Source organism: Microcaecilia unicolor, chromosome 5 (genome assembly GCF_901765095.1).
Source record: "Microcaecilia unicolor chromosome 5, aMicUni1.1, whole genome shotgun sequence".
In the NCBI taxonomy this organism is placed as follows: Eukaryota; Metazoa; Chordata; class Amphibia; order Gymnophiona; family Siphonopidae; genus Microcaecilia; species Microcaecilia unicolor.
Window position 1 is genome coordinate 284,363,100 of NC_044035.1, and position 25,311 is coordinate 284,388,410.

At 40.1% G+C, this 25,311-nt stretch overlaps 1 protein-coding gene across 2 annotated transcripts in view; it reads left to right on the plus strand.

Annotated features, from left to right (window-relative positions):
* Nucleotides 1-25,311, plus strand: part of EPHA3 (EPH receptor A3) — a 356,754-nt gene that overhangs the window by 282,153 nt on the left and 49,290 nt on the right. For both annotated transcript variants that reach the window (XM_030204248.1, XM_030204249.1), the window contains exons 11-12: nucleotides 2,408-2,593; nucleotides 17,503-17,564. In XM_030204248.1, coding sequence (XP_030060108.1) covers nucleotides 2,408-2,593; nucleotides 17,503-17,564 — 248 coding nt within the window. The remainder of the gene's footprint in view (nucleotides 1-2,407; nucleotides 2,594-17,502; nucleotides 17,565-25,311) is intronic.

The following is a 25,311-nucleotide window of genomic DNA, read 5'->3' on the forward strand; positions in this document are numbered from 1 at the left end:
CGGACCATCCTAGCACTAATCGGTTTATGCAGGGTCAGTAACTGCTGATATTCAGTAGCACTGACCAGTTAAGTGCCACTAAATATCAGCATTTAGGCAGGCACAGGTAGGAGGCGCTCCTGTCTGGTTAATAAATTGTTTTGAATAGTGACTGGAGTTTATTCTATTTCACATAAAAGTTCTGGGTTGGTGGGGAGGGTTCTTATATCCTGCAGACATTACCATACACATTGTTGTTAGTTGAAAAAAATGACTGCATTCTTTATGTCAAATCCTACCCTCACATGGATGACACCACTTGTTCACCGCTGCAGCAAAGAGCCTCTCCTCCACTCTGCTTCTGCATCTTTCATTCTCATTCTGCCACATTTTGTAAAAATCCAAATATTTTCTCAAACAAAGAGATTTTAAATTTTGCCCCACAAGAGTGCACTGTTTCCTCGCATCTCCTAAAACTATAAATTTGCACTCGTTTTTCTGTAGCAATTTCATAGACTCTGGAAAGAAAGACAGGGAGAGGGAGAAGGGAGGGATCATAACCTTAACACATGGAAAAGAGCTCTTTGCTTGCTCAGTTAAAGATGCCTTAGATGTATCACAGAGCACAGAATCAAAGGCCAGGTGATCTGAGCACTCAAGAAGTCTTAGACTGTCCAGGTAGAACTAAACCTGAAGGGAAAAGACATTGAATTTCTTGATTTTCAATATCTGGATGTAAATCATAATCCTTACCCTGGTTATTGCAGGGTGTACATTAAATCACAGACCCACCTCATTAGTCAATCACATTGCAACCATCACCCTATGGTTAGAATACGAAACTGCTTTTGTCTGCTTGCTCTTGAATATGAAGGATCATGATTCCCGTATTGACTTGTAAATTCTTATTAGTTTTAACGTGGTGATGCATTAGAAACTTCAGATTTAGTTAACAAATGTACATTGTAAGTCTTCCTTCTAACTCTCTTTGTTGTTGTCTTAAAATGTTTATGGGTCAGTATTCACAGCCAGTGCTGTCAGTTAATGCTGACAATGGTGGTTAAAGAAAAAACTGATATTCAATGCTGTTATCTGGATTGCAGCCAGCGCTGAATGTCTGTGTCATGTGGTCAGTGCCAGAACTATCTGTATTGTGGTGATATTGAGCCTGCTATCCAGCGAGCTAACTGGGTAAATTTAGGAAGCAATTTTCCTGGCTTAATTTTATCCAGGTAGTAATTCAAATAATGGTCAGAATATCACTGTGTTCTGCATAATTACCTGCTCTGCCGTGGCTCTACCCATGCACCACCCCTGAGCTATCTGGATAAGGTCACTGAATATCCACAGCCAAATTAAATTAATGCCCTTTAGTAAAAGGGTCCCTAGCTCTTATATCATAAATTGGGATCTATGCTAAAATAGCACAAATTATGTATGTATTCAGCATGACATATGCATATCAATCCACAGCTGGATATGATTACATAATAATAGCCACATAATTTTCATCATTTAGCATAGGACAGCCTTTTACTGTGACTAGACGTACAGAACTTTGGGGCCCTTTTACTAAGCCGCCGTAGGCTCTTCGCACTTGCAGTGTGAGCCCAAATGAGACTACCGCCAGGCCAGCACGTCCTCTGGAGGTACTTTCAGGTTTGGCGTATGCCCATAACGCCTGGATGAATTATTTATTTATTTCCTCCCACCTGCGTCGTTTCCAGTAGTAATCGGCACTTGACACACGCTGACCAGTCACCGCGTTGTGTAGCACATGAACCCTTACCGCTAGATCAATGGATGGCTTTAAGGGCTCAGGCCGGTTTTTGGTGCTTGCTGGTTTCAGTTTTACCGCAGACCCTTTTCCCGTCCCATTAAAAAAATACCTTTTTTGAAGACCCGGTAAAAACTGTCCCGGAGCATGCCCAATACACGCGCCTACAGTACCGCAGGCCACTTTTTACTGCAGCTTAGTAAAAGGACCCCTTTATGTGGTAAAGGCTGCAGATCAGCACTCCAGCCCTCCCTCTACTTATGCAGATAGATTTTGTAGGCATATCAAATGTAGCCACTGTAAGGGGCAGGAAACTTAAACTCTTTGAATATCAACTTCATTTTTTATTCCTTCAGGAAATGCTGTTATTCCAGGAAAAAACATCATTGTAGAGTGCAAATACTGGGTTATTTCCTGTATCTGCATCCCTTGATTGCATATTATTAATTACTTGGATATACTAATACTCTCCATTTTGTTTATCCACAAGATGTTGAGAGCTGTTAGTCAATTTAGAAATGAAATCTAAATTCACTTAGCAGTTTTAAATTGTCGTATCATCTGTTATACTCTTGCATCCTTCTGCAGTGTTCAATTTGGACATTATATCCCAATGAGTTTTGCTGACATTATTTTGGTCTCCTTCCTTAGGAGAATTTGGGGAGGTGTGCAGCGGGCGTCTGAAGCTCCCATCCAAAAAAGAGGTTGCTATGGCAATCAAAACATTGAAGGCTGGCTACAGTGAGAAACAGAGGCGGGACTTCCTGAGTGAGGCCAGCATCATGGGACAGTTTGACCACCCAAACATCATTCGACTGGAAGGCGTGGTCACCAAAAGTAAGAATGAACTAGCTGATTTGTGGGATCTGCTTGGAGAGTATGCTATATATGTGGTTACAGTCTTTTGCTCTATCTGTAGTCTATAACAAGCATATAGCTACAAATATGTGCTGGATTTTATGAATTGTACTATGTAAATGAATGAATATGAAAAGAGCTATTCTGCAGGATAGCAATGGTATACATTTTCTTTGGAGCAATTTCAATAAAACTCCACTTGAAATAGCATTTTGTTTAGCTTCCCCATTCTTTAGGAGGAATATGGAAGATTGTAAAGTATGTAGTTACTAAGGTGTGTTAAGGCAATAAAAACGTTATTTGCCCTTTCATATACACTAAATGGTAATAACATGAGTGATATTACTGTAATACATGTTAGATTAGGTTACTATGGGAAACATAATTATTTATTTATTTGTTTATTTATTATATTTGTATCCCGCACTTTCCCACTAAAAGCAGACTCAATGCGGCTTACATACTATTAGGTAACACAGAATTTTGTTATGTAAAGTAGGAAATTAAGTATAACATAATAGAAGGATGGATGGGAGTAAATGGATGGGTAGGTAGGTAGAGACAGGTGATAGAGAGAGGAGGGTAAGGTGGGAGATAGATTCTGGGTCAATGTCGTTTTCTCTTCAGTATATGTAAGGTAGATGGGTTCATGAGATTAATCTGGGTCTTTTGGGTAGGCTTGTTTGAATAGATGGGTTTTTAGTGCTTTTCTGAATGGTAGGTGTCATGGATTGCTCGGATAGGTCTAGGGAGAACGTTCCATAGACGGCTTCCCAGGAAGGAGAAATTGGATCCATAATAAGTTTTGTACTTGAGACCTTTACAGCTGGGGTAGTGCAGCAAAGCATGCAAACATCACATTAATATATAAATTGAATAGTACAGCTTGTGAGTGAACACTGCAAGGTACTTGTTTCCAAGAAAAATAATGCCTACTCAAAGTTGGTGTTATTTTTCCTACCCAAGAGCATTGGGCCACTAATCTGTGGCCCCATGCTCCCAGGTAGCATCTTAAAGGGGCCATTGCGGAACCTTTCTTCCACCCCACCCCAATAATAGAATATCCCCCCCAAAGAGCCCCCTGAACATATCCTCCCTTGTAGATTACCACAAAACCCCTGTAGATTCCCTTCAAAGATTCTTTTTCTCCCATAGTGTCTTCCCTGAAAACCACTACTTCCTTGGTGGCCTAGGGGGTTCTGGGAAAAGAGTGATCCCCAGTCTCTGCTATATAAGGGGGCCTATTTTGAGGGTAGGTGTCTTTGGAGGACTCTATGGGGAAGTGCTCAATGGTCTCTGCAGAGCTGTGTATGGGGGGCCCTCAAGGTGGGTCTATTTGCTGTTCCCCTTAACAGCACTCCCTCACAGTCACAGAGCCATCTTAAAAGGCCGGCCACAGAGTAAGGAAGGGATGACTCAGTAGGAGCAGAGAAGGGAGAAGTGGTTAAGGCAGTATAAAATCTCTCTGCCTAGATAGATCAGTCAGAGAGACCCAGAGGAGAGAAGTCAAGTCCTGCAGAAGCTCTACTCAGGTAGGCCAAGTTTAGCTTGAAACCCTGCTTAAAATTGTAGCTTTTAAACTAAAGGTCAAGCATGGCCAATTGTGCTACCTTTTGGAAAGGCACTGCTGTAACCTTGAGATTCCAGGCCAGAAGCAAGATGTTTCTGCTGCCTTTTGAAAGACAGATTAGTTCATGCCGTGGCCTTGTAGGAGCGCACCAAGGCAAAGAATTTTTTGAACAAAAGAACTACTTTTTGATGTGTTTATTTCCTCCTGACCTGTGAGAGGCACAGGCCACCCATTTTTCTGTTCTCAAATAAATTGGTTTATTTCACTTTTAAACTTTTCTGTGTCAGTGTTATTTAAGTCTCCAGGCCCATCTTTACTCGCATTACTGTAAGGGGTTGAAGCAAGGTTCAGCTCTGGACTCTTTAAGATGCAGCCTGGGAATATCAGGCAGAGGATTAGTGGACTGATGTTTGCAGGGAGAATACATAACACAGCTTGTGAGGTTGATCACAAGATGCATTATTCATGTACAGTGGGAGTCACTTACCTGCAGTACTTAGTGATTCCCAAGGTAAACTGAGGTGCAGTAAAAGGTTAATTTTTACCACAGCTAATAACTATCCCCTTAGAGGGTTATTTTAGAAACATCTCAACTTGTAAATAGTAGCTTTTAAACACATAGATCAGCTGTATATACAGTGATTTTAGAAAGCCATTATTTACATATGGAGATCCACACAACATACAGATTTTAAGGGGGAGAGTGGTGGTATGGACATGAATAGCTCCATCCCTGGCCACCTTCAAATCCCGGCTTAAGGCCTACCTGTTTGATGCTGCTTTTGACTCCTAACTTGTCACTTACTCGTAACCTTTATCTTGTCCTCCTCTCTTGAATAGTCCCTTTTCCTTTGTGTCCTTCTGTCTGTCTTACCCTTATCCTTATTGGTCCTGTCTGTCTGTCCTAATTTAGATTGTAAGCTCTTTTGAGCAGGGACTGTCTTTTCTTCATGTTCATTTGTGAAGCGCTGCGTACGACTGGTAGTGCTATAGAAATGATTTATAGTAGTAGTAGTAGTAGTACATGTGGAGAACAAAAATCTCCACACTAGCCTTTACACTTTCTCCAAAACATGCATTAATACTAGCTTGAAGAGGCAGGTGCACACAGGTCAGCAAAATCTCTTCATCCCTAAACCATTTTTAGATCAGTTTCAGCCATCTCCATCCCCACAACTCCCAACATCAAAATCAGCCACCAAAACCACTCTCCAAAAAAGAAAACATCCACCCTTGAACACTCTATACCCCTAAGAAAGACAATGTCCACATCTGAAAACTACTACTACTACTATTTAGCATTTCTATAGCGCTACAAGGCATACGCAGCGCTGCACAAACATAGAAGAAAGACAGTCCCTTCTCAAAGAGCTTACAATCTAATAGACAAAAAAAAAAAAAAATAACCCCCACATCCCCCAACATAAACAACATCCAAAACACCACCTTCCCCCATGAAGACCCTCACCTCTTATCCTTCTCTGGGTCCCCTAGGGATCTCCCTGGTGTTCATTGGGAGCAGAAAGTGATCCTCAGTTGTTCCTGCTCCTTCTGGTGCAAGGTTCAAAAAGGCACAGCTGACCACTATTGGTAGTTTTGCAGTAATAAAACTAGGGGTAAGTTGCCAAATAAGGGATTCTCACAACTTGACCCCCCTAGCTTGGGGTAGGCCAGCATAATTTTAAACCCAGTGCCAAAAGGGGCATGAGTAACTGGGATTCACTCCTGTCCCCAGTAGACACCAGAGATACTCATAGTTACAAGGGAAGGTTAAGAGATATGTCTTTGTATGGGGGATATGTGGGGTTTGAGAGTGAATGTTGTCTTTTCTTGGGGGTTCAGGGTAGATTCTGTCTTTGTCGGGTGACTGATGTTGATGTCAATGTCAGGAGTGGGTGGAGGATAAGATGCTTCAAGTTGCAGCAGTTTTAAAAGGCTGCCTACATGGAGATTTGATGGAAAGCAAGATACTCATTGTTCCAGCTGCAGCTTTCTAAAATTGTTGCTCCCGCTGGACATGCTAGAAACTACAAGTGCACTCCTTCTTGCCATTATAGTATTTTACAAAAGACTCAATATTTGGCAGAGCCTTTTGTAAAATACCAGAGGAATTGTGAAGTCTCAATTCCCATCTCGACTTTCTATGTGAAATTGAGATTCACAGATGTCACAAATGACATCATTAGAAAAGAAAGGGGACTACATAATGTTGAGGGACTACATAATGAAATCTAAAATCTGCCAAATAAAAAACAGTTTCTTCATGTAGTTATTTGAATAATGACCTGAACTTCATGAAGTGCATGAGCAAAAGACATGTCTCCTTTAATATATTCTGGTAAGCAAACCCATAGCTTAAGCAAGTTTTCTACTGAAATTTCGTTGAAGGAATTTTGTGAAACTGATAGTCTAAAATCATTCCCTCTGCTAAAAGACAGGAAATATCCTATTAGACATTGCTAAAGGCTCTCCCTGGGATTCTATATAGTGTGACTAAAGTTGTGCGTGCAAATACAGTCGTATTCTGTATTTGCATGCACAACTTAATTAGTTAAGTCAATCAGTGCTGATAATTAACAAGCAATCATTTACACTAATTGGCAATAATTAGAATTTAGGCACACACGAATACACCTGCTGCACATGTAATTTAGGCACCCGCATTTATACCAAGTAAAATGTGGTGTAAATAGCTGTGACAATAGTCGCATCAACAGGCACTCGGTGTAATCTATAAACCATGTGGAAATTTAGGCTTATTCTATAAAGTCCGTCTAAATTTTGGCTTACTTTATAGAATACACTTAGACCTTTTCATTTCTGCACCAATTATTTAGGCATGCTATGTAGAATCTAGCCATTTGCTTTTGAACTGGTTTCTAACATTTTTGAGTGTATTGGGAAGACGTTCTTTGAAGAGAGAGTCTAATGGTGAATATTGCACAGATTCAGTCTGATATATGCAGCCTTTGCCAAGGCTTCTGATTATCAATGAAAATATATGGTGTCCCATCTCCTAACAAAATAGTACAATATTTCAAAAGAGCACACACTGTTTTTTAAATTTTTTTATTTATCAAATTTCTGAAGAAATTTAACCAAACAAACTTTGAAGAAAAGTTCCTTCTTTTGACTAACAATTAGATCCCTGTTTAAGAAACTTACAAAGAGAGCTATTATTGGGATCCCCCAATAATTCTTTTAGCTGACAAAAAAGCTGTAAGTTGAGAGGGATCGTAGAAGACATATTTTACTGATTGGTATCTGATGACATATTTGCAGGGATATCTTAACGACAATACTCCAGAAACAAAAATTAAGGTTAACCAAAACAAAACAAAATAAACAATCCTGAAAATAACAAGGGAAATAACAGAAACAAAGTGTTTTGGGCTGTCTATCCCTAGCATTACATCCACATGATCTTTAAAAACATCCATATGCAAAAAACATCCAAATCCTGATTTTGAAAATTCAGAATTTAGAGATTTCACACTGCAGTTTGTCCAAACTGCAAAAGAGAGTATTGTGGGTGTGTTTTGAGTGGGACTAAGGAGGACCCAAAAGTTAGATGTCCAACAGGGATTTTTGAATGGGAAGACATGTCCATGGCTAAAAAGAAGGATGTTTTTATTTAGACCTGTTTCAGTCAAGTCTAAATTACAAAAAGTTGCTCTAATTGAGCAGCTGACCACTGGGGGATTAAGGCATGACTTCTTAATTACCCAGTAGTTGCTGTGCCCCCTCCTTCTCCCCTGAAAGTGAAAATGGAAAGGAAAACCAGTCTCTATGTAAGCAGAAGTTATTAAAGTTATTCTGTGCAAAGTGTGAAGCAGGTTAGAGAGGTAGCCTAGTGGTTAGTGTAGTAAACTGTGACCCAAGGGACCCAAAATCAAGCCCCACTTCATTTTGTTTTGTTAATGATCCTGAGCCTTCCAGAAACAGAAAAATACATACTATACCTAAATATATGATACTCACAAGCCTGAGGCTATTGAAGTGATGTTTAGTCAGGTACAGTATTTATTTTTCAGGCCCTGGAGGGATCACATTTATTAAAAAAAAAAAGTTATAGTGGGTTGCAAATCTGTGTCCCTTGATTTACAGTCTACTGCACTAATCAGTTGCTACTCATCTGTTTTGCAGGATATCTTTGTGATCATATTTTTGAAAATGATGCCAGACAGATGTTCATGTCCCTGGGTTTTTGTTCTTCAAAAATTGGCTTATCAGGGTTTTAAAAAGTTTTGGATAATATCCTAAAAGTAAGGCAATATTGAGATGGACTTGGGAAAATCCATTGCTTAATTCTAGGATAAGCAGCATAAAATCTGTTTTACTATTCTGGGATATTGCCAGGTACTTGTGCCTGGATTGGCCATTGTTGGACATACGATACTGGGTTTGATGAACCTTCGGTCTGTCCCAGTATGGCAACGCTTATGTTCTTTTCTAGCATGTCCAGTGGGAGCAACAACTTTTCACTTTGGAAAATGGCTATTCATTTTGGACGTTTTCATTTTTCCTGTTTGATTATGGCTGTGAGATGGACTTTTATTGGGACATTATGAGCAGGACTTTTTTTTTTTGGACTTAGGCATTTTTTTTAAATGCCCCTTAAAGTGTCCCAGATATGGTGAATAACTTTTGTCTAGGTCTCTGCCTTTTTTTGTGAACTAGTTGCAATAAAATGGGTGCAATTTCACTAAAATTCTCTTTCCTCCTCCCCCTTTTTGACAAAGCCACGCAGTAATGACGACACTGCCCATTCACTTTGAATAAGCTGTGTCAGCATTACCGCAGCGGCAGCCACTTGTGCAGCTTAGTAAAAGGTGGAGGAGGGGGTTCTATTTGCTATTCTGCAAGCATGAGTGGAGTTTCTTGTGGAAATGTGCCTGGGAGCCCCAGCTCACCACAGAACTCATTCCATTTCTATGTTTATATGGTCAGTGCATGTCGGATTACAGAAACTTGCATTTCCCTAAGGGAGCATTTGTTAGGATGTAGCTTACTAAAACAGACATTATTAAGATAAATTAGAAAATATCTCACGTGCCCTTTTGTTTGCTGCTGTAAGATCCAAGGTCTGCTGGTGGCACTTTTATCAGTGCTGCTCCTACCATTATCTATTGGTTTGACCTCCAACTTTAGTCAGGTGTCAGATGGGCACATAAGAAAAAAATAGGAAATAAAAGCTAAAAAGCATATTACAGGAGAGTAGCAAGACACAAGCAGATTTTGCAAACCAATTAAGCCCTCCAGCTGCTAATTGCTTCAGTACAGTCAGTTGGTAATATCCTCTCACTGCCAGAGGTTTTGTAATGTATTAGAAGCAGGGCTATCAATGTATCATGGTTTGCTTTAATCGTAAGCCATTATCATTAGCACAGGTTTAATATCCACAGAATATTGCTGTAATTATTGATTTTAATATTACTGAACAGCGAGGTCTTTCTAGATTTAATCTTTTTTGTACACAGCCGTGGTTTTATGACTGTTGAATGGATAAAACTGCTCATACAGCAACACAAAAGGCCTTTACACTGTTGTTAGAATCATGAGCTGAAGTAAATGAAAATTCACTAAAGCCGTTTCTCATTTCTGTTTATAGCAGGGATGCAGGAGTTCAGGTCAGGTTTTCCGGATGTCCCTAATGAATATGCATGAGCTAGATTTGCCTGATATTATATGCAAATCTATCGTATGCATATTCATTAGAGTTATCCTAAAAAAAAACCTAACCTGTTTGTAGAACTCAAGGTCTGAACTCCTGCATCCCTAGTTTACAGTAACATTCTTTAGTAAGCAGTTCTGAGTAGTTTTATCAGTGATGAGCACAAAATTTGTCTTTTGTGATATTAAAGTAGAAAATAAGGTTATCGGGTTCTGGAGATCTATCTACTGGGGAAAAATGAAAGTTTTTTATGCTTTGGAGACCTAGGCCCCTGTTTACAAAGCTGCACTAGCAATGCCGCACAGCAGCCGTTAGCGTAATTTTGTAAACAGGGGGACTAGTTATTCTCAGACTGGCTAATAAGATACAGAACTTGGCCATGAGTTTTCCAGACAACAGAGTTTTCAATCATGGCTATATCAGTAAGTAAAGTTCTTTGGGGGTTCTTTTATTTATTTATTTATTTATTTATTTATTTATTTATTTGTAGCATTTATATCCCACATTTCCCCACCAATTTGCAGGCTCAATGTGGCTTACATTATGCCATAATGGCGATCACCATTTCCGGGTGGAGAATTACAAATGATATTACATTAAGGTGCATATATGGTAAAGTATAATACAATATGATATTAGATAGAGGTTCTTAAGTGATAGAGTAGATTATAACATTAGTTAGATAGTCAACTGTAAGAAGTTCATTTCTGACCTGAGAAATAAAGTGGTAGTGCGAATTGCGTAATTTTCACTAGTAGCCACTTGGTTGTCGGTCCGATGTAGGGGTATGGTTTTGTCTAATTCATGTAAGTTTGTAGTCAGGATGGACCGTTGTGGTATGCCTTCTTGAATAGGTCCATTTTCAGTAATTTTCGGAAGATTGTTAGGTCGTGCATTGTTTTTATGGCCTTCGGTAGTGCGTTCCATAGTTGCGTGCATATGTAGGAGAAGCTGGATGCATATGTGGATTTATATTTAAGTCCTTTACAGCTGGTTTGGTGGAGATTCAGGAATGTGCATGCTGATCTGTTTGTGTTCCTAGCTGGCAGGTCTATGAGGTCTGACATATAGATCGGGGCTTCACCATGAACAATTGTGTGGACTAGGGTGCAATTCGTTCTTTTAGTGGGAGCCAGTGTAGTTTTTCTCTTAGGGGTTTGGCAGTTTCATATTTCGTTTTTCCAAATATAAGTCTGGCTGCTGTATTTTGGGCAGTTTGAAGCTTCTTAATGATTTGTTCTTTGCATCCTGCATAAATGTTGTTACAGTAATCTAGATGGCTTGGCACCATTGATTGTACCAGGCTGCGGAATATTTCCTTTGGGAAGAAAGGTTTGATTCTTTTTAGTTTCCAAATTGAGTGAAACATTTTCTTTGCTGTGTTTTTTGCATGGCTTTCGAGTGTAAGATTCCGGTCAATTGTAACTCCAAGAATTTTCAGATTGAGATATGAAGGGTGTAATCTGAGGTGTTTATAGTGGTGGGTTTGTTTGTGTTATATTGTGAGGAGAGAATGAGACGTGGAGGGGCATAATCAAACGCGAACGCCCATCTCCATGGGCGTCTATATCTGAGAACGGGTACGTGAAGGGGTGGGACAGACCGTATTTTCAAAAAAAATGGGCGTCCATCTTCCGCTTCGAAAATACGGTTTGTACGGACCAAAATGCCATGGATTTAGTCATTTCCGAGCTGGGCATTTGTTTTTTTTTAGCGATAATGGAAACTAAAAATGCCCAGCTCAAAAACGTCCCAATCCAAGCCATTTGGTCATGGGAGGGGCCAGGATTCGTAGTACACTCGTCCCCCTGACATGCCAGGACACCAACTGGACACCCTAGAGGTCAGTGTGGTGGATTTCAGACAATGCTCCCACATGCATAGGTCCCTTACCACGGGTGCTGAGCCTCCAACCCCCTCCCCCAAAACCCACTACCCACAAATGTACAACACTACCATAGCTCTTAGGGGTGAAGGGTACAGTGGGTTTTGGAGGCCTCCCATTTACCAGCAGAAGTGTTACAGGTAGGGGGGATGGGCCTGGGTCCGCCTGCCTGAAGTGCACTGCGGTACCCACTAAAAGTGCTCTAGGGATCTGCATACACGCAGGCCTCTAGGACTTGTTGCTGCTGTATAATCTTGGCACACCAGTTGACACCTGAAGACTAATGTCTCCGAAAACGTCCTTTATTGGAATAAGCACGTTTACTCAAAGTTAACTGCAGATCAGAGGTTGTGCCCCACTGGCAAAGAGTCTCCCTGGTACTGAGATTAGCAGTAGGTCAGAGCTGGCAGAACGGTGTACAATGCCCTCTTTCAGCAACATTCAAGGTAATAACTAAGTTCTGTAACGTGGCTAACACATGAAAGGGATCTAAAACTGTCTTACAAAAATGGCCACTAACTCATGGACTACTGTAAACAAAACAGGGCACACTGTGACCCAGTAAGCAGAGGGAAAAGCACCATGGGAGTAGAGCTTACCAACTACCAACATCGTGAGCATGCAACACAAGCTAGTGGAATCGTGGAGCCCAATACCCTACACCCACCACAATGCATTGCTGATGTGACTCTGCAGTGCCCTTAACAGAAAAGGTGTCACACTCACCCGAGACCCGCATCAGAACCAGGGAAAGGCTGTCAGAGGATAGAACACATTCTGCTGTCATGGAGGTGGGTATGGCATTTGAGGCTGGCATACAGGCTGGGAAAAAAAGTTTGTAAAGTGTTTTTTTTTGGGTGGGAGGGGGTTAGTGACCACTGGGGGAGTCAGGGGAGGTGATCCCCGATTCCATCCGGTGGTCATCTGGTCAGTTGGGGCACTTTTTTGGGACTTGGACCTGAAAAAAAAGGGTCCAAATAAAGCGGACCAAATTCTCGTTAAAAACGCCCTTCTTGTTTCGATTATCAGCTAAAGACACCCATCTCTCCTCCGCCGATAACCACGCCCCAGTCCCGCCTTCACCACGCCTCCAACACGCCCCCATCAACTTTGTTCGTTCCTGCGACGGAGTGCAATTGAAGACGACCAAAATCGGCTTTCGATTATACCGATTTGTTCGCCCACGGGAGAAAGATGCCCATCTCCCAATTTGGGTCGAAATATGGGCGTCTTTCTCTTTCGAAAATAAGCTGGATTGTGTCTTTTACTAAGGCACGCTAACAGATTTAGCGTGTGCTAACAGTGTGTGTGCTCAATACTAAGATACCCATTATATTCATATGGACGTCTTAGCATTTAGCACACGCTAATTGTTAGCACACCTTAGTAAAAAGACCCTTTTGTATTCTCTTAAAGCAAAGGGTTTTATTGGATTCCACTCATGGACTACATCTGCTCAGGAAGCACCTTATTTATTTGCACAGTTAAGTTAAATTTAGCATATAAACCCATCAGAAGTAGATTTCAGTAAATTTACAAATTATAACATAAACTTCAATATAAATATATAAAAAGAGATCAACTCCTCAAACTCACCAAAACAATAAGTAGGAAAAAAATTCAGTAAAACTCGATATCAAATTTCTTGACTTAAAAAATCTAAAAGACTAAAAAGAACCAATCACAAGAAGTTAATCATGCAGTAAATCAAACTGTCGATTTGATATTAGATTATTTAAAGGGAAGGGGACTTGATATACCACCTTTCTGAGGTTTTTGGAACTACATTCAAATGGTTTACATATATTCAGGTACTTATTTTGTACCAGGGGTAATGGAGGGTTAAGTGACTTCCCAGTCACAAGGAACTACAGTGGGAATTGAACTCAGTTCTGCAGGATCAAGGTCTACTGCACTCATAGGAGCCAACTTTTCAAAATTATTGGGGGTGCTAAGCCCAATGGAAATAATCCCTCCCTGGACACATACAAGGAAGTTTTCCAATATTGGAGGTGCTCAAGCACCCACAGCACCCACAGCACCCACAGAGTCGGCTTCAATGACTGCACACACCACTAGGCTACTCCCTTCTTAGAAGACAGAAGAAGGAAAGGCTAAAAGTAATTGGGCCCTGTATCTTTGTAAAAATATGTATCTCCAACAGCTACTTTCAAGAAAGAGTCTAAGGGGTCCTTTTACTAAGCTGTGATAAAAAATGGCCTTAGCGCTCCCATAAGTGGATTTTTCCTGCACGCTAAGGCCATTTTTACTGCAGCTAGAAAGTGGCCAATTTTCCCTATTAATGACGATGCACTAATATTGCAATTAGTGGGCAGTCATTACCAAAAATTAGCACATTACCAAAATTTAGTGCATTAACCCCCCTGTTTACTAAAGCTTAGCTCGAGGTATCTGCAGCAGGGCCCTTTTTATTCCCATGAGCCTGTTGCAGTTAACTCGAGCTAAGCTTTAGTAACCATTTATGCCAACTAAAATCTGGTGCAAAGCCTGCACCTAACTTAGGTGTGGATTGGATATATTCTATAACACTGCGTGTAATTTTTAGGAACGCCCATGACCCATCCATACCCCTCCCATGGTCACACCCCCTTTTGAGATCCACACGCTAGAATTTATACGCACCACTTTACAGAATGCATTTAGAAAGTTGCATGCGTAAATTCTAATTAGTGCCAATGAGTGACAATAATTGCTTGCTAGTGGCCAATTATTGGTGCCAATTGGCTTGTTAACCAATTTAATTTGCACGTGCAATTTGGCTGCACTGCCAAATTTGCACACGCTACTTTCAGCGCCATATATAGAATCTGGGGGTGAGTGTGTGCATGGGCAGAGTTTGAATGGAGCATGGACACAGCATGTAAATATGTGCATAGGCTAGCATCTAGGTACAGACGTTTATGCCTGCTATGGTGTAAGTGATCACACTATAAACATAAGTGCATTTTTTTGCAATTTGAACACTGATTCTATAATGAATAGTAGGCTTGAAAGAAATACCTCCTAACCCTCTTAGCCTAAGTGCAGAGTTATAGAATTACCCTCCGCAAGCATTTTTCACTGTCTGATGGGCGATCTCATAATCTTCCTTCATCTGAGTCAGCCTCTTTCAGGACAGCAATATTAATTTTACAAATACCAGAATGTTCCTGTCTTTGAAGAGCTGACAATACACAGTATTTACATGCACCACAGAACCTCAAAAAAAGTTGCCTTAGCTAAGCAAAGGAGTCATTATTTGGTCACTATAATGATTAGAGAGCATCAGAGAAAGGAAATTTTTGCTAATTTCAGCTGGAGTTTACATTTTTTCTATATGTTAGTCTTCTTGGGAGCTGTAATCATGCTTATCTGATTCTGTGTCCTGCAAATGGCAAAAGACAGGTGAAGATCAAGTATGAGTATTGTATATCACTTTATTATCATATGCTACGAGTGTGGGTGCTGTGCATGTCAAGAGGGTGTGGAAAACATCTTAATGTTGAGATTAGCAAATTAAATACTGTTAGCAACACTTTTGGTTATGAGATATTGTCTCAAGACTACATCATACTTAACTACCTATGGGACCATTTTACTAAGGCTTGTAAGCGCCTACATGTGTCCAACACGCATCAATTAGGAACTACCGCCCGGCTACCATGTGCCCCAGGCAATAATTCAATTTTTTTATGCTTGTCCAATACGTGCGGCAGAAAATATTTTTTATTGTCTACTGCGTGGCACTAGCCAGGCAGTAATCGGCAGTGTATGTGTACTATTACCGCCCAGTTAATGCGTGAGACCTTACCGCTAAGTCAATGGGTGGTCTCAGGCCCAAAATGGATGCGTGCCAATTTTTATTTTGACACACATCCATTTTCGGCCCCCCCAAAAAGGTCTTTTTTGCAGATGCGCTGAAAAATAGACCTGTGCATGTCCAATACATGCGCCTACAACAGCGCAGGACATTTTTCAGTGCACCTTAGTAAAAGGACCCCTATATGTAGTTGACATGATGACAAATTGCCGACTAGTGTTTAAGCACGAATGGCTATAACCTACACAGAGTGGCGGATTTTGCCTTTGTTGGGAGACTGCTACTGTGTTACTGTGATTCACCTGTGATCATTATGGGGACCTTATACCACAGAGCAGTAAAACGTGGCCTTAGCATAGCCTTAGGCAGGTCATTCCCACACACTAAGACCATTTTTACCGCTGGGTAAAATGGCTGATTTTTCTACTTTCCTTACTAATGGCCACATGCTAATTTTGCCATTAGTGCATGGCCATTGAGTAAAGAGTCAAAAAGAGGCACACGTAAATCCTAGCGCATGTAGGTGAAAAAGGGGAGGAGTGTGGGTGTGTTGGTGCGTTACACAAATTTATGTATGTTGTTATAGAATTTGAAGGAACACACCTACATTTGGGCATAGGTATTTACACCACATTTTCAGTGACATAAATGGTCACACCGAGATGTAGAAATGCTGCCCAGCTGTATGCGCTATTCTATAAACCTCACCTAACTTTAGGCATGACTTATAGAATAGCATGAGGCGCTTTTTTTCAGATGTGTCTAGATTTTAAACGCCATTTTACAGAGTCTGTCCACACTGTGCAGTATGAACTATTATCGGAAACTGACAAAATGGCCAACCTAACCAAAACAAATAAAATGAAAATTCCCATACATGACTTGGGAAATAATATGAAACAAAACATTTCTGGCTTCCTGTCCCTAGTGATAAGCTGTATGAGGAGCAAAAAATGCATAACCTTCTGGAAATAAAGCAAAATTAGTATATCATTTGGTTTGTAACCTTGAATTGCTGAATAAAAATATTCCAAGCAGCCACACAGTTTTTATTTTTGTCATTAACGAGCATAGTAAGACTCCCGTTATAGACGGTGCATGCTCTGCTGTGCAAGGCATGTACAAAGCACTGAAAGTGAGGCAAAGCAAATGGATAACACCAACTCTACACAGGCACAGGAAATGATTTGGAGCTCCATGCCCTAAAGAGCTTACAGTCTGAGTGAAATAAACATACCATGCGTCCATGTCTGAAATTTACAGGCAGATTGAGCAAGTGGTATGAAAAGAGACTACATTTGCAGAAGGTTAATGCACTTCAAGTAGGAGTTCAGAAAATGATTTCATCATTGCATGGTAGCAATTTTCTCAGGGGTAGTAACTGGAAATTAGGTTGATGGAAATTTTGAAAAAGGAATGGGAAGGGGACCAGCACCCACTCCTCCAAATTTGTTTCTTATTTTAACTTGCCTTTTCTTCCCTCTCAGCTGTCCAGGGGGCCTCACACGCAGTGCTGCAGTTTTCCGCTCCCAGTCAGCACACACGTTCTGCTTATTTTCCAAATAATTTACAGCAATTTGTAACCTGCTTAGCCAATAAATTTTCGTTTCACTGTTAACGCGAGTTGTTACAGTATACTGTATGTGACTTCGTTTTGAATGAATGCAGTGTTTTGCTTTGATGCATGTGTTTCCAATTAAAAGCAGATCCCCATGGGACAGATGTGAAAAATGGCATTCTCTGTTCTCAGCAGCTCAACAGTGAAAAAGAGAGGGAGACTGCTTGCATTGTTAGATACAGTTTACTTTTTATTTATCATAGAACTCACGGTTTTAAAAGAATGACAAATCTTTGTGCCATAAATTTCAGTTAGTAACTGTGGATGTGATGCATGTGGCCTAACCATGTGATTTGTAATGGATTGACAATATATTTTCAGGTAAGCCAGTGATGATTGTGACAGAATACATGGAAAATGGATCATTGGACAGTTTTCTCCGGGTAAGGGCCAGAAATCTCCTGTCCTGTATTTGTATGATTTCTTTGAATATGGATGATATGCATGGTCATCCTATAGCTGTTTGGCACCATACAATAGGGAAAGAAAGTATATTGGATGGTTATAAGCAAGGACAGAAGAAACAGTAGGGCCCAATTAACAGGATAACAGTAAGGGTGTGCATGGCCAAAAAAAGAAAAAGAAAACATTTTGGTTACTGTTCACATATTTGAATTTTTCCATATTTTGTGTGTTTTTTCTATATTACCACATACCCATATTAAATATGTCCATATTAAATATTTTTTTTTGCATGCACAAATTGATATATTATTTAATTCATAGATATACAAAAACATAAAAAATATTTTCGATGCCCCACACAAATTGAATGTATGCTGATGAATCCACAAACCTAGAAGACAGGGAGCAAACTCAGGGGTCTGTTTACTAAGCTGCGCTAGCGGCTTCTGTGCAGTGTTGCCGACACAGCCCATTCAAAATGCTACCAGCTCAGTAAACTCCAGTGTCAGAATTTAGCATGTGAACAGTCAAAAAAAGGAGAATGAATAAACAAAAGAGACAAGGTTCAAACACAAACTAGGGGAGCACAAGCATTTCTGACAGAAAGGAATAAGCATGTTCATGTAACAGTGCTTAATCACTTGGATTTGCATTCATTTCGAAAAGACTCAGTAACAACCATGAAACTTGGTACTTTGATTCATGTCATTTTCAAGATAATGTGAAAGAAAAAGATGAGCAAAATCTGTTTTGTTTCAGTTTCCTGATTTACTGCAAAGCTGGAGTGCAGTAAGTTTAAAACAAATAAGAGAAAATATTTCTTTACTCGGAGCGTAATTCGACTCTGGAATTCGTTGCCGGAGAATGTGGTTAAGGCGGTTAGCTTAGCAGAGTTTAAGAAAGGTTTGGACGGCTTCCTGAAGGAAAAGGTAATAGAATGTTATTAAAGGAACATAGGGAAAAATCCACTATTCCTGGGACAAGCAGTACAAAATGCTTTGCTCCGTGGGACTTGTCTGTTGATTGTGACCTGGATTGGCCACTGTCGGAGACAGGGTGCTGGGCTAGATGGACCTTTGGTCTGTCCCAGTGTGGCGATGCTTATGTCTTATGTCTTAAATCAAGGGGATATTTTCATAACATCATTTTTTGTGCATATAGACCACATGGACTATATTCTATATGATACCTAAAATGTAGACACACAAAAATACATTTAAATGGTATTCTATAAGCCGTGCCTAAAGCTCGGCACAATTTATAGAATTAACACTTAAGCAGAGAGGTCATGAGTAAATTTAGGTGCTGCCATTTGCACCAACAAAAATGTTGTGCAAATACCCTGCCTACATTTACATGCAGATCACCGTTATTCTACAGTTATGCACATAACTCAAAACCATTCCCCCAATCTGCCCTGAAACACCCATGACCCTTCCATTTCTGTGCTCCCTTTTTCAGGCCGCTCATAAAAAACTTTACCCACATAAGTCCCAATTAAATCTAATTAGTGCCTATAACTGCTTGTTAAAAAGCCAATGGGCACTAATTGGCTCATTATTGAGCCTGCAAAAAGGTGGGATAATGTGGGGTACAAATGCAATAAAATAAAATTATTCTATTGAATTGCATACAAATCAGGAGCGCGCCTTAATTTGCACGTACAATTTTTGGCGACCTTTTTAGAATCAGGAGGGCATATATGCAAAGTCAGCCTCTTATAAAAATTCCAACTAGTGTCAAATGATGTGCAATGGCATGATCGTCATACCTTAGTTAGTAAAGGGGCAGAGTTGGGTGGAGTGTAGGGGGAGGTTACAACCTACACTGATTTGCATGTACTTAATAATCTAGGTGCACATTTATACCTGCTCTCAAGCAGGTGTAAAGGCCAATGCTTGCAACGTAGGCATTCTTACTGCTGCTTATGTTAGTATTGTAAAAAAGACACACAAGGGTATGCCTGCTAAAGTGTGCTAGTAAATGGGTAAGCGTGTGATAATTCAGGACTTTCCCATGCAGTAAACCCATTTCTAGCACACTCAGGAAATAGGACTTTTTCCAAGTATTTCTTTTTCAGATCATGCGCTAATATTCACATTAGCACATGTAACCTGAAAAAAGCTGATGTGGGAGCCCTTATCACAGTGGTAAGGGCTCCTACGTTGTTAACTGGTTTCAATGTATCCTTAAATCCTTTACTGTGTGTTATAACCAAAAGGGCCTATTTGCTTTGCTGTTCTGGCTGTTTAATGTAATAACTACAGTTAGTTTGGTGTCACATTACCAATATGTGCACAGCATTAACTGTTACACTTGCTAATTACAGTACTGAGGTAGCCCCAGCAAGGGGCTGTCCCACCCAATGAGGCCACTTTTAGCGCAGTAGTAAAATGGTACCATTTTCCATTTTCCCTATTAATGGTCATGCACTAATTTCCCCATTAGCATGTGGCCATTAGCATGTAAGTACTTACCAACACCTATTTTCTAGGTGGTAAGGGCTTATGCGCTAATCCTGCACTACTCAGTTAATGTACGCAAATTTAACTGATTAGTGCAGAATACGCCTACTCTCTGCCCTCAAACATGCTTTCAATGCTAAAAAATAAAATCTATTTTTGTAGCACATGGAAATGCGCACACCGATCCCAAACGTTTTGTGGGATACCTCAGCATGCCCCATGGTAGTGGCTTTTAACCCACAGAAGGCAAGTATTAGTGTTCACCACAGCTTAGTAAAAGGGCCCCTAAGTAGAAAGTTGCACAGGGACAGAAAGTTCGCTCATCCCCACCCACCAATGGATTTAACCCATACTGCCCATACCTGCTAAGATTCATTCCTTTCCCACATTTAATGTCCTCCATCCCTACTTCTACCCGCAGGAGTTGTTGCTGTTATTTATTTGTTCACACCCCAACAGCCTCCCATGGTTTTATGGATGGTATTCACTATTCAACCAATGAGTGATCCATGCCTCAGTCTGGTGTTCCAGCTGCCTCTCCGTACATTCCAAGCCTCATTCTTGTGCTCCAGTTGCTTTTTTCAGTACATTCCAAGCCTCATTCTGGAGTCACCAGAGATTTTGACTACACTCCCACAGGAATCCCAAAGCAACTTCTTCCATCCCTGCAGGAATCCCATGGTAACTTCTTTCATCCTCACAGGAATCATGTGGCAACTTCTTCCATACCTGCAGGAACCACTCGGGTTCTGCAGAATTCCTGCTATCCCCATCCCCATGCAGCTCTCTACCCCTAAGCAACTAACACAGAAAATACCATTGGGGGAGGGGGAACAGCCTGGGACTACAGAGCAATTAGCAACATCTCAAGATGCGCCTAATTTTCTTTATAAAATACTTGCACAAGTAGACAAAAATCCACCTTAATTTAAGGCATGATCTTTCCACCAACCTGAGAGCTGATGTAAATACCTGCATCTTGATGTAAATTATAGTATTTTATTATCTGCACGTGTACTTGTTTGCTCTATTTATGCTTTGCCCAAACTCCACCAATAAGCAAGTTCACCATCTAAGTAAGTGCTATCAAGCAATACACATACTTTTATGCTGGTCATATTTTATGTATGTTACTACATAATCTTATTAATGACTAAAATAACCGCAGTTTGGTGGGTACTTCATGCCTAAAAATGTATACCCCCTTTAGTTAGTTAGTTTAGTTTATTAGCATTTGCTATACTACCTTTACTAACTTAGCATTTCAAAGCGGTTTATATAAATTCAAACCAAAAGAAATGGAAAGGAACTACAGTATTCATATAGGAAAGAATAGAGAAGCCATAACAGTTGATGTCAGAAGTAGAGACGGGAAAGTAAGCATGGGAAAAGGGGTGGAGGGGGAAGGGATCGGAGGAGGTAAGGTACTCCTGAAATGAGGAACGTCCAAAAGGAACCCGCTTAAATGGAGCCAGAAGTTAACATAAAGATCCAAATCTTTAAGGCTAGTTTAAATTTATCATAGGATAGTTCACCTCTGATCTCTTTCAGGAGTGAGTTCCAATTAAAAAGTGCAGCAAAGAAAAATGCACAGTGGCATGTGGATTCCATGCTGGCCTTTCTCAGTCAGGGGAGGACCAACCGATGGTCATTAAAGGAACATAGAGTATGAGCAGGGGAATAGGGACTAGCAAGTGTCGCAAGACAGCCTGGAAGACCTAACCAAAAGGCCCTACATGTGAGTGTAAGAAGTTTGAACTGGATTTTTTGCTCGATAGGAAGCCAATGGTGACTTTTTAAAAAATTACTCCCTTAGCATATGTGTTTAAAATATTTAGCATGCACTCATTTGGAAAAATAAATTGATAACAAAACAAAGCACAGAAAAGTGCCAATGGATTGAAGTAAAGCAAAGAAAAAAAGCCTGTGAAACCCTACTTAATCCTACATGCCATGCATGATTTACGAAAGCTTCTCTTCCATTCTGTGTCTATGGGGAAAAGCTTAGTAAAAAGGGCACAAGAGATTTCTACATGTTTAAGCTCAGAAGCACTTCCACATGGTGCAAGATTTGATGTATGTCTCCCCTTTTAGGGACTCTCGACTCCCCTCTTCTGCCTTTAGTGCATATAGAATTTCAGCACAAGTTCCACAGGCAATCGATTCTAATTTGGGTTGCAAGATGCAAGAATATTACAGCTTTTGGGTGATTGTAAAAAGTGTCCTGGGGCAGCGTTAATTCAGATGAAGTAACTTGCTCTACACTGGTGGTGTTCAGCCCCAAATTTTTCATTTTGTTTAGTTTTCTATTTATGGTAATTTTCATTTAGTTCAAGTTTTAAAATTCTTTTTCGTGGGGGGGGGGGGGGGCGGGTTCTGGAGCAGTATTGCAGTTAATGTGAACTCTTTAGGAAGAGTGCACACTGTTTACGATAGAAAAAAAAGTTTGCTTTTTATTATGTCATTTTCAAGCAGAAATTGACACAAACTGACAGGGAATATGTCACTGGCATTTCCCATGCTTCAAACAAACGTGCGTCCCTACTGCACAGTAGACGATCTGACCTTATTGATTTATTTATTAATTATGACATTTCTACCCCGCATTTTCCCAAGAAAACTTCAGGTTCAATGCGGCTTGCATAACAAAGCATTACAAGACAATGAGTATTAATACAAGAATACAACTATTACAAAAACTCTTCATATTAACTGAACACAGAACTAAGAAGTGGGCTTTAAGTAAATTTCTAAATGACATATAATCAACTGAGTGTCTGATATACTTGGGTAATGAGTTCCAGAGTTTGGTACTTTGGTAAGAAAAATTAGCATTGTAGATAGTTTTGTAAGTTAACTTTTTACAACTTGAGAAATGTAATATGAGATATTCTTTATATGAGATAGCATTTCATGGTGATAACTTAATGAGATCTATCATATAAAATGGTAAGATACAATAAAGTGATGAAAAGAGCACAGAGCTTAAATTAAATTCTTATTGCTTGATAGCCATGAGAAACGTAAGAGTTTACAATATGGTTCTGGGTTTCAGAATCTTATTCTCTTGTGCAGTAATCCTAGTTTGTTGGTTTGCTTTGGAAAATGGCATCCTTGGATTTGGCTACATGTTTGAGATATGTATTTTTTTCACGGAGAGGGTGGCGGATATTTGGAATGCCCTCCCGCGGGTGGTGGTGGAGATGAAAACGGTAATGGAATTCAATCATGCTTGGGATAAACACAAAGGAATCCTGTTTAGAAGGAATGGTTCCATGGAATCTTAGCGGAGATTGGGTGGCGACGCCAGTAATTGGAAACAAAATGGGAGCTGGGCAGACTTCTACGGTCTACGCCCTGATCGTGACTGAATAGATAGGGATGGGCTGGAGTGTAAATTTTAAGGGGCTTTAATGTTAGCTTCAGAACTTAGTACAAGAACAGTACTGGGCAGACGTCTACGGTCTGTGCCCTGAGAAAGGCAAGGACACATCAAACTCGGGTATACATATAAAGTATCACATACTATGTAAAATGAGTTTATCTTGTTGGGCACACTGGATGGACCATACAGGTCTTTATCTGCCGTCATTTACTATGTTACTATGTTGTCTGAGGGACAATCGAAGCTAATGAGGAGTTTATCCCCGCTACACTCATCTCCCTTTCCTGAGCAATAATAGAATATACAGTCAACTGATGGTCCAACTGACTCGGTGTTGTTTAAACCTAGTGCTGAATACCATATAAAAGAAATAGTATAACTGTGGTTCCTTACCAACCTGAGGAATGAAGCTAAGATGTCAAATGCTACACACCAATATATTAAGTTAGTCCAATAAAACTAGCTTACTGTAAGGATATGCATGTTTCCGTATTGTACTTTGCTTTAATGTGCACCAAAGCAAAACTGTGTGCATTAAAATGAACCAAACCTGAAAAAAAAAGATTAAAGGGTCTATTTACTAAAGCATGGTAGCCATGTGCAATGCCATTCTGTAGCAAGACATAAAATAAAAACAGGTATCCAGAGGGCATTTGGTAGAAGCCTATTCAATAAATGCACATAAGTGCAGACTTTCTCGTACAGAATACTAGTGTAACGTGAAATATACATCTATAAGTTAAGCATGAGACTTGCATCAGCATTAGAGGTAATGTAAGTGTTGGAAGATCCAGTATTGATGTAAGAGGCGCATAACTGTTAGCATCCCTTTTAGTAAACTGTGGTAAAAAGTAGCCTTAGCTCGTTCTTACTCGGGTGATTCCCACACACTAAATCCATTTTTTCCACATGGGTAAAATGGCCAATTTTTCTATTTTTTGAATTAATGGACACGTGCTAATTTTCCCATTAGCGCTTGGCCATTAGCATATGCCTCTACCTTCACCTAGGGCTTATGCACTAAACACACACTAATCAGTTAGTGCATGGTGATGCAGCTGCACTAACCGATTAGTGTAAAACATGCCTACTCTTTACCCCTGACCCGCCCCCAGTGCTAAAAAATAAAATCTACTTTGTAGCATGTCGTAAGCGCACACCGATGCCAAAATTACTGCTTACCACAGCTTAGTTAAAGGACCCCTTAGTTCCTGTGCTACAGAATTGCTCTCTCGAATTGTAGAGAGAAATTCTATAACACTACACTTATCTTTAAGCATCTACCCTTTTGGAGATGCGCACTATGAAAATTAGGTGTGTGTGTTGTAGAATAGAGTGTAGGGCAGATCTACAAGTAGTTCCTAATGACTGTCAATTAAGTGCTTGTTAACATCAATTATTGCTTGTAATCACCAATTTTGCAAGTTACTTTGTGTGTGGATCTTTAATCTATGCACAAAACTGATCACTTAACTTTGGTTGACCTATTCAGAATTCCCTCTACCATGTAAATTCTAATTAATGCCAATTAATGTCAATAATTGCTTCTTAATTGGCAATTATCAGTGCTGATTAGCTTGTTGTTCGATTAAGTTGCACACGCAAATCCAGAATATGACCAGATTTGCGCTTGCAACTTTAGTCGCGCTATACAGAATCCGTGGTAAATGTCTTCCCTCTGCCTTAACTGTAGGGCAGATGCTGGTCACATCTTCTGTTAACATTTGTAACTAATGATCAGTTCAATTAGATCATTACTTCATCAACCTGCCCTTATGGTCTTGGTACACTTTCTCAAACTTACCCAGCTACACTTACTGTGATTCTCTATATAAAGACTTAGACAGAAAGACCTACACCACTTACAATTAATTC